We start from the raw sequence: 10,139 nt of genomic DNA on the forward strand, positions 1-10,139 counted from the left end.
AAAGTTTCCCAAGCTGTTTTAATGATCAATGAAGTTTGGGAACGGTGGGTTTGATTTTTGTTGCATTCTCTTTTTATCTGCCTGAAGTTACTTAAATCCAGAAATAGAAAAGCTAATAACAGTTGGAGGAAGAATCAGAAGGTCTAGCAATCAAGAGATAGGAAGTTTAAATGGCTTGCCAAATGGACACAGCAACTAACATTCCAACCAATGGGCATGTATTAAAAATACAAACTGTGAGAGGCACCGAACACAGACTGGAAGAAGTAAAAAGAAATATAAGATGCAGTCCCTGTCTGTGGGACCTAAACACAAGACACAACTCAACAACAGGCTGTTAAAACAGACAGTGTGAAGTGGGCAGGGGGCAGGGCAACAGGGAGTAGTGAGGACTGCGATGAACTAAAGACAGCATAAGTACAGCAGGCATCTGCTCCTTAGTTTCAGCCTCTCGTTGCATCAAAGGGTATAGCTTAGAATGGCTAGATATTCTGTTGCTGTTTTTTAAAAAAAAGCAGCCAGGATGCCAGGCACAGTGGCTCATGCCTGTAACTCTAGAACTCTGGGAGGTGGAGGCAAGAGGACTGTCTGAGCCCAGGGATTTGAGACCAGCCCGGGCAACTTGGTGAGACCTCATCTCTACAGTAAATCAAAAAAATTAGCCGGACGTGGTGGTGCATTCCTGTGGTTCCAGTTACTTGGAAGGCTGAGGCAGAAGGACAGCCTGAGACCAGCAGGTTAAATCTGCATTGGCCGTGAGCATGCCACTACACTCCAGCCTGGGCGACAGAGTGAGACTCTGACTCAAAAAAAAAAGAAAAAAAAAAAGCGAGAAAGACCAATTTCCTGGCTTTTAAATATAGCACTTCATTCAACTTTTAAAAAAGAAAGAGAAAGTCACCCTGGGAGGGTCAAACAAGATTAATCTGCAGGCTGCCTCCTGCCTCTAGAATGACAGTTTACAACCTATTTCCCAAAAGGACATCCAGCTCAGCCTCCCTTGAACTCTTGAGTCCCCTCTAGAGCACTGCACAGTGACCCAAAGGGTGAGGAGTCCCATCCAGCAGGTGAAGCATGAGTTTGGTGTGTGGGCCAGGGCAGGACTTCAGGCCGGGCTCCCCTCCCAACTGAAGTGCATTCCAGGCCCACAGGCAGGGTGTGGCCACCGCAGCCACACTCGCTGAGAGATGACCTGGAAAGGCCAACAGGGACGGGCTGATTGAGGAGTCCGGCTGTGAGGGACTGTAGAAAGAGAAGTGGAGGAAGGAAAGCTGTGGAAAGAGCCAGAGAGCAAAGCTGTCTTGAAAGGGAATACTGGAAAGGAAAGAATTGCAACGACTCTAAAAATCCCATAACCCAGGAAACGCCGGGCCGAGTCCTTGGCCAACAACAAAAGGAGCAGTCTTGTCACTGAGCACGCCCTCAGTAGGCTTAACGTTTCTTCATGGTACTGACCACTACCTGACTTTTTAAAAAAATGTATTTATTATTTATTTATTTATTTATTTATTTTGAGTCAGAGTCTTACTCTGTCGCCCAGACTGGAGTGTAGTGGCCGCTCCCGGCCACCGCAGCCTTGAACTGCTGTTCTCCGGCGATCCTTTCGTCTCAGCCTTCCGAGTAGCTGGAATTACAGGTGCGCGCTACCACGCCCGGCTAATTTTTTGATTTATTGTAGAGATGAGGTCTCGCCTGCCCAGGCAGGTCTCGAACCCGCGGGCTCCGGCAATCTACTCACCTCAGCCTCCCAAAGGCGCGGGATTACAGGCTGAGCCACCGAGCCCGGCTACTACCTGACCTTTTATACCGCATATTAATTTGCTTATTTTTTAGAGGCCATCACTACAATATACAGCTCCAAGAGATGTGGGACTTTGCTCAGTTCATAGTTTAGTTCCCAGTGCAAGGCACAGTGCTTGGCACATAGTAGGTGCTTAATAAATATGGCAGAACAAATGGACCACAGGCAAGCAGTTGGCACCAACAGTTTCAGTCATGTGTCAACCACATCATCACAGCATCTGCACAAAGCACCTTATACTTCATAAAACGTGTTTAATGTAATTCCTCCAATTTTCTTTTGTTGAACGGCTTTGTGTGTTTGGACAAGGCTCGGGAGACCACCAGCCTCGGCAAGTGAATAGCCCAAGAGCCAGCTGTCAGTGCTGCTTGCTCAGGGCTTGGTCTGCTCTCTCTCCAGGGTCCGGGAGACCATGTGGCTGCAGAACTGAGGGGCAAGGGGCTCATCTGGCCATGTCACCAAAACGGTTGAACATTCTGGAGCCAGGTCCATCTGGCCTCTCCAGCCTGATGGACTCCAGTTAGAAGCTGGAAGGGGCACAGGGGCATGGGAGGCAACACAGCATATGTTAAACCTTTAGCTCCAGGCAGGTGAATTGGTTTGCCCCTGTAACCCCAGCACTTTGGGAGGCCAATATGGGAGAACCGCTTGAGCCTAGGAGTTTGAGACCAGCCTGGGCAACAGAGCAACATCCAGTCTCTATTAAAATAATAATACAAAATTAGCCAGGCATGGTGGTTCATGCCTGTAGTCCCAGCTATTGAAGAGGCTGAGGCTGGAGGATCACTTGAGCTCAGGAGTTTGAGGTTGCAGTGAGCTGTGATCGCTCCACTGTACTCCAGCCTGGGTGACACGGTGAAACCCTGTCTCCAAAAGAATTGTTGAAAAGGCTTTGTCTCTGACGTCAGATTGCCTAGGTCCACTTCCCAGCTCGTGACCTTGGATGTCTCTAAGCCTTGTTGACCTCATCTGTAATGTGGGTACAACAGCAGGAATCATAAGGATGTCCTGGGGTTCTTGTGTAGGATAAATGAAGATCTTCCCAGGGGAGCCTAGTGCCATGCCTGGGACTTGGCTCAGGATATGTAACAAGGCAATTGCAGCAGCAAATGACCCTTACTCCCCAGACCCCAACGCTGCCGTGTCCTAGCACGTGACTCTGCATCACTGGACCTTCTTCTTCGCTCTTCTTTACTATGGGGATAACCAGGTCACCAGGATGAAGGAAGCAATAAACAAAATCATGCATGTCAAGCACTTAGCACAGGGCCTAGTCTATATTAAACCAACGTGAGCTAGTCCCTTATTATTATTCAAGAAGTTTTTAACAGCCTGAAACGCCCGTGTGAAAATCCACTCAAGGCAGTTTGCCATATGCAAATAAACCTTTGGAACATGGGTTCTTCAGCTGCAGGAGTCCCCCCGCCCCATGGCCCAGAGCTGTCTCCCCCTGGCCCGGGGTCTGATCTAGGAAGCACTGGGAAGCAGGTTCCCAGCACAGGGCTGGCGTCCCTCTAACGCCAGCTCCATCTCCGCGGTGCCATCTGTCTCCTCGCCCCCACAACACCGCAGTCTGACAGCGAGGGGAGGACATGCAAATACGCCCTAAAAATGGCTTGTTATTTTCGAGGCCTGGATGGTGCACGTCCGTGGGTGCTTGCGAGGACAGCGCGTCACTGTTGGGTACAGGGCAGATGCCACCAACTTGGGGGTGGCTGTAAAATGTAAAAATACTCAATCCAAATAAAGGTAGTTTTTCAAAAAAAAAAGGAAAGAGTTTCTCCAGCGCCTTTTACAGAGGAGAGAGGTGGTCACTCAGGCCTCCAGGCAAAGCCCCTCTGGGCAACCCCTGCCCGTGGCAACAACTCCTCATCCATTCCACGCACAGCCTCAGGGACCCATGCAACTGCTCAGCGACTAACCAGCTCTAAATGGTGATTATGCCATCGAAAGACCTCACAACAGATGCTTTCAAGCTGGAGCTGAGGAAGGTGACTAGAGGATCACCAAAAGACAAGAATCCTCTATCAAGAAAAACAGACATTAGGCCAGGTGTGGTGGCTCACACCTGTGATCCTGGCACTTTGGAAGGCCAAAGTGGGAGGAATGCTGGAGCCCAGGAGTTTGAGACCAGCCTGGGCAACATAGTGAGACGACTTCTCTCAACAAAAAAAACCCCAAAATTAGCCAGGTATGGTGGTGCATGCTTGTAGTTCTAGCTACTTGGGAGGTTGAGAGGTGAAAGGATTACCTGAGCCCAGGAGGTTGAGGTTACAGTGAGCTGTGAGTGTGCCACTGCACTCCAGCCTAGGTGACAGAGACTCTGACTCAAAAAAAAAAGGAAAAAGAAAACAGATACTAAACAAGCCAGGAAGCTCTGCAATAGCACTCTGACTAACAAGACCTTGATTTTTAGGAGGATATAATCACAACCACACGGTTTCTTGAAATCAACAGTTTTTAGTGGGCAGCTATGATGCGGCTAATCCAGGAGTCTTGAGTGCAAATGGCTACAGGGCCAGGCAGTCGCAGTACATGAAGGCAGCTAGTAGCAGCAAAAGCAAAACCAATCGCGTGAGCAGGATCAAGAGTCACAGGGAGGCGGTGTGGGGTCCTGTGACAAACTGGAGAGAAGGAGAAAGCAGAGTGACCCTGTCCGTTCCGTTCAGCAGTTGCCATGCTGAACAGGGCAGTGTATGACCAGATCTTCCCGTTTTTGTTTTTGTTTTTTTGAGCCAGGGTCTCACTCTGTCATCCAGACCAGAGTACAGTGACACGATCACAGCTCACCGCAGCCTTGACCTCCACCTCAGCATCCCAGGTAGCTAGAACTACAGACGTGTGCCACCATGCCCAGATACTTTTTGGTTTTCTGAAGAGAGAACGTCTCACTATGTTGCCCAGGCTAGTCTCAAATTCCTGGACTCAAGCAATCCTCCTGCCTCAGCTTCCCAAAGTGCTGGGATCACAGGCGTGAGCCACCACATCTAGCCTAGATCTTTCAATTTTTTAATCAAAATTTTCAAATGAAACATGGGTTCAAGTTTCCTTCTAAATACTGTGCTGGCCAAACAAAACACATCTGAGAATCAGATGCAGCCCCAAAACAGCCAGTTTGGCACTCGGCCAAGCCCCCGGCAGCCTATTTCTGCAGTTTTTATGGTCCCTGTGGGAAGAGGGGGACTGAGAAGTAGAGTTGCATAATATTCCCAACTCTCCCCTACCAGCACCAGACACCTTTCTCCATTCAGGAGCCCCTCCAGCACTTCCAGCCTCCCAGCTCCCACACCTTTGTCTGGGAATGTTCTCTGCAGACAGAGCCTGCTCCTAATGTCCAGATGCTTCCATGCCCCCTCCCATCCCAGCCCCCACTCCACCCCTTCTCCACCCGCCTTCCAAGTGGCAGCCGCTCTGGCAGGCCTCAGGAGAAACGGCCCTGCTGGGTCTCACCGGGGCAGGCCTTCCAAGCAGCTGGGGGCACGCCCTGCACTGACCCTAGCCCATGCTGGGGACTTCACTGCTCCCAGCACCCCAAGAAAAGGGCTCGTGAGAACTGCAGGTATGAGGGACCCGAGGAGGGGATGCCTCCTCTGTGGGTCCTCTGAAAACACCACCCAAGAGGACACTGCTGGCTGTGTCTGGCAGCCACTTGGGAAGGGAGATCACGCCACTCTCCTTCCAAGTTCCCTGCTTCAGCTGCAGAAAAGGGGCCAAGAGGAGCAGAGGCCATGATGTGACTAATGATAACAATTTTTTTCTTTGAGTCGGAACCTCACTGTCGCCCAAGTTGGTGTGCATTGGCACACTCACTGCTCCTGCAGCCTCAACCTGCTGGGCTCAGGTGATCCTTCTGCCTCAGCCTTGCAAGTAGCTAGAACTACAGGAGTATGCCACTGTGCCTGGCTAATTTTTCTTGATTTATTATAGACACAAGGTCTCACCGAGTTGCCCAGGCTCCTGAATGGCTGAACCCCTGGGCTCAGGCAATCCTCTCGCCTCAGCCTTCCAAAGTGCTGAGATTCCAGGCATGAGCCACCGCGCCTGGCCACGATAACAACTTTTTAAAGATAACCTAATATCGGCATTCCCTCGAGTGCTTTTCAAAATGTGTGCACAGTTCCATGGTCTCCACCACCCAGAGAGGTTGCCAAGAGAGCATCATTCACTGTTGTTGTTATTACCACTCTCCCCTGCCCCTTGAGGAACTGAAGGTGGGTTGAGCAGCCTGCCCCAGCCAGTGCTTTTCAAGCGAATATGTCCATGAATCCCTGGGGATCTTGTTACAACACAGATTCTGACTCGGAAGGTCTAGGATGGGACCTGAGATTCTGCATTTCTGACCAAGCCACGGGATGGCATCATGCCACCAGTCCTGGACCACTCTCGGAAATGCAGGACTAAGATATGCCAGCGGGTTTGGGCCAGACCCAGGACTCTAGCCCCAGGACTCTGCCTGGGAAATCCGGGCTCGCTCGCTCACCTCACTTTTCACAGGCTGGGGCCTCTTGCCCAGTTTCACCTCCAGGAAGTGCAGGGGCGCGATCATGGCCCCGAGGTTGCGGATGTCAGCGTACTTCAGCTCCTCCGTGGTCAAAGCCGAACTGGGCAGTCCAGTCAGGGGGCCGAGCCCTGGCAGAGAGCCCGCAGTCACAGCAGGGTCTGGGATCTGCCCAGGCATCATAGCAGGAGGAATGGCCAGCCAGCCTGGGGGTAAGAAGAGGACAGGCAGTCAGCCGCGAGGGGCCCTGAAGGGATTTACCAAGCCCCCTTGAATCCCTTCCCCACCCAGTTGCTCCTCCTGCCCTGAAGCCCTTCCTGTTATACAGGAGCACCAGATCAATTGAGTCACACCAAGGTCATCCTTGGCACTGCCCAGGAGGGCCTGCCTTTTGTGTTTTGAAGGCAACCCTTAACCCAGCCATAGGCAACACTGATCCGGCATCTGCTGTGTGCCAGGGACCACAGTTATCCTTCTACTGGCCCCTCAGACTGGACCAGAGGGCACTACACAGAGGAAGAAGCCATGGCTCGGAAAGATAACTTGCCCAAGGTTGTACCTAGCTAACTGGCAGTACTGAGGGTTAAGCAGCAACTTGCAGCCTCTGAAGAGAATGAATTATAACAGTGGAATCTTGGGCCCCTTTGCACCTGCTTCAGAGGAAGCTATTTTTGGTCTGGCATGGTGCCTCCCCACCAATCACACATCCTATTCTGCATACTTAAGACGCCCTGCATAGGAGAGAAGGAAATCTAAGCTGAAGGTGAGTGTGTGTGTGTGTGTGTGTGTGTGTCTGCTATTTGTGAGGAAGAGACTGAGGCAAAGGAGGTGGAATTAATCAGCATGTGCTTTCCCAGTGGACCCCAGGACCAGAAAATTCCTCCACAGTATCTTCATTCTCAGAGCAAACGAATATTCTAACTGTGCCAGATACAGAAGGCATATACAGGAATCAGAGGCAGGCATGAAAAATGGGCACAAATTTGACAGATCAACACAAAGGGAATTCTTATTTCTCCTTCCCTTTACTGGGGAAAGTTCATGGGTAAGAAGTGGTCATCTCAAGGCACAGATGGCCAGGGAGAAAGCTTGTCTGCTAATGAAGCCATCAGGGCCCTTAAAGGGCTCCTGCCCATGCATCCACCCGATTACTGAACACCTATTATGAGCTGGCAGGCCCTAGGTATATGGGGGTCAGATGTGCACAGTCTTAGCTTCTAAGCTGCCTTGTAAGTAGGATTTTAGCACAAAACCGCTTCTGGATTCCAGTCCTGTAAAGGGAATCATTTAGCACCTTTCTGCCCGGGGCCGTAAAATCCAAATCCCCACTGGCTTAGGGATCTTGAATGTCTCAGCCTCTCTCTCCCTCTGTCCCTGTCTCCTCCAGGAAGAGAAGAGGATCTGGCAAGATGGGGAGCGGGGATGCCCATCGGCCGGGGCTTCCCTAGTGGGTAGAGTGAAGGAACTCCAATGGCCACACTGTCTTGGGCTATCTGCCCCCTACAGGAGTGGCTCTGGAGGGTGACTCACAGCCACCCCCCCCCCCCACCATCGGGCTCTCAGGTCTAGATCATTCGAGAGAGGGGCACTCGTGAACCCATTCTGGCCACAAACATAAGCCACCTTCTCCATCTCCATCTCACTTTTGAAGGTGAAATTTGGCTCTCTACCCAACCTGGCATCGGTTTCTCAATAGATTCTGAACTCTGAAGTGGCAAGCATGTGAGTGATTTGCACCCTCAAGCCACAAAGGCTTCCATGGGACATCACTTTGCTAAAGCAAGGTGGCAGGAATGGACCGAGGCCCCGCCATGCCTTCCTCAGCGCCCACAGCCCATCCACAAAGCCGCCTGCCCAGAGCCCCGCCTCGCACCATCTGCATCTGGTGTCCCTGTGCTCCACCTGCCACACCTCCCACATCAGAGCCTCTTCTTTCCACCCCACTCCCTTTCTTCCCACCTTAGCATCCAGTGTCCCCTGGGCCATTTCAGAGAGGGATCTGAGCCTTGATCACATCAAGTAATAGTCTGAGAGCTGGGAGAGGCTTTGTGCTCATCATCTACACCACAACCTCCTTTTGACATGAGGAAACTGAAGCTCAGAGAGGTTAAATGAGCTGCCCAAGGTCACACAGCTAGAGAGGGACAGAGTCGGGGCTAGCTAGACTCCTGGGCCCAGGATTTTCTGTGCATTTTCCAAAACTTACTCACTCTGGGCTTTTTGTCTGCCTCCTGGGGTTTGAGACGCACCAACGCCATTGGCAGAAGGAATGACCTTCTCATGGTGGGTTTTCAGACACTAGTCTACAGGGGATCCTTCTCTCGCTCAGAGGACCCGCCACCTCTCACGGAGAGCCAGGTTCAGGGAGTTCCCTGCATGACCCCATGGCAGCCCAAGACCTCTCACATGGGAGTATCCCATGTGCTGTGATCCTCAAACTCTGAGTGGGACTGGAGTCCAGGGGCAGGAGAGCCCCCTTCACCCTCTGCAGGGAGCCTGCAATGGCGGGGGGTGGGGGGGCTGGATAGGGAGGAGACTGCCCCAGAGCTCTGCGATGAGCCACATGCCTCCCTCGCCCTCCTTGGGGAGAACAGGGAAGGCGCTGGCATGAGGACCCCTTCTGGAGGCAACACCATGCTTGGGCCTAACTATGTGGCCACGTGGCAAGCAGAGGGCGACTCAGGAACAAGCACCAGCCATGGCTGGCTGTGGCCCGGTTGACCCCCGTGCTTAGCGTCAGTTCTGGCACAGAAAGGGTGGCCAGTCAGTACTTGCTGAAGTAAGAAATCAGTGAACAAACCAACCCAAGGACACTAACTCACGGCAGACTTCAGCAGCGGGCAAGACTGTCTCTGGGAGCTCAGATGCTCATTACCGAGCTGTCATTTCCCCTCTAGATTACTCCTTCCCACAGCAGACCCCAAGAAAAATGCTCTAGAGGCTTCTGTGTGTTTCCAAGCCCGAGCCGTCTCCGGGAGATGGAAGCCAGACCCCACTCCATTCCAGGAATGATGGGCTTTGCTGCAGCTTCTGTTTATCTTCATTCAGAGGGTATACATGAGACAATAACAAATGATCCCAAAATATAATGAATTTTCTGCTACTGTGGAAGCCCGGGGGAGAGGGTGGGGAACAGCAAGCCCTGGGAGCAGTGGCCCCATACATTCTTGCCATTCCTGCTCCCCTGTGAATCCATCCCAATGACAAGCCCCGCCCAGGGGACCAGGCACCAGGCTCTCCTTTGTGGACGCAGAAGTCCTTCTCTCATCCCTCTCCCCGCAGGGGAGCCTAACTGCTCAGATGCAAACCGCAAAGCCCTGAGCCCTGTCATCCCAAGGAGACAACCGTAACAGCTGACATTTACCCAGGAGAAGTCATCCTAATAACCCTTGGGGTGCCAGCAGAAGATGGAGGGGCCAAGCAGCTGCCTTTCCTAATTGGATCCTCCTTATGTGCAAAGAGTTGGCTGACAATCTGAAGGCGAGAGGCAACTCTAGTAATTTGAAAAATAAAACAATTTGATGTGATTTAGGGATCTATAAAAAAACGGAGGGTGATGGCACTGGTGGCAGCGGCCAGGAGGGACTTGCCCACTTCAAGGAAGACTTAGGAAAGATGACAAGAGGTGAAATCATCTCCCAGACTGGCTGTTCCATACGGAAACAATTTAGCAGGAGAAGGAGAACTACGCACAAAAGCTTTAGGAGAAGAACCCAGAGTTTTTTCCCCTGTAGGGCCTAGGAGGTCTGGAGGCCGATAAACACTCACCATGTCTCCATAAGTAACTGGGAAGTGTAAATCAAGAGCGAGCTCCACAATGGCCGATCCCCAGCATCGGGC

The 10,139-nt window shown here is 51.8% G+C and overlaps 1 protein-coding gene across 1 annotated transcript in view; it reads right to left on the reverse strand.

Moving 5' to 3' along the window:
* Positions 1-6,530, reverse strand: part of JDP2 (Jun dimerization protein 2) — a 37,428-nt gene extending 30,898 nt beyond the window's left edge. Inside the window, exon 1 of the mRNA XM_008064155.2 lies at positions 6,282-6,530. Coding sequence (XP_008062346.1) covers positions 6,282-6,482 — 201 coding nt within the window. The 5' untranslated portion in view covers positions 6,483-6,530. The remainder of the gene's footprint in view (positions 1-6,281) is intronic.
* Between the last annotated feature and the right edge of the window lie 3,609 nt (positions 6,531-10,139).

The sequence above is a fragment of the Carlito syrichta genome, unplaced genomic scaffold, assembly GCF_000164805.1.
Source record: "Carlito syrichta isolate Samal-C Ts95f unplaced genomic scaffold, Tarsius_syrichta-2.0.1 Scaffold307214, whole genome shotgun sequence".
NCBI lineage: Eukaryota > Metazoa > Chordata > Mammalia > Primates > Tarsiidae > Carlito > Carlito syrichta.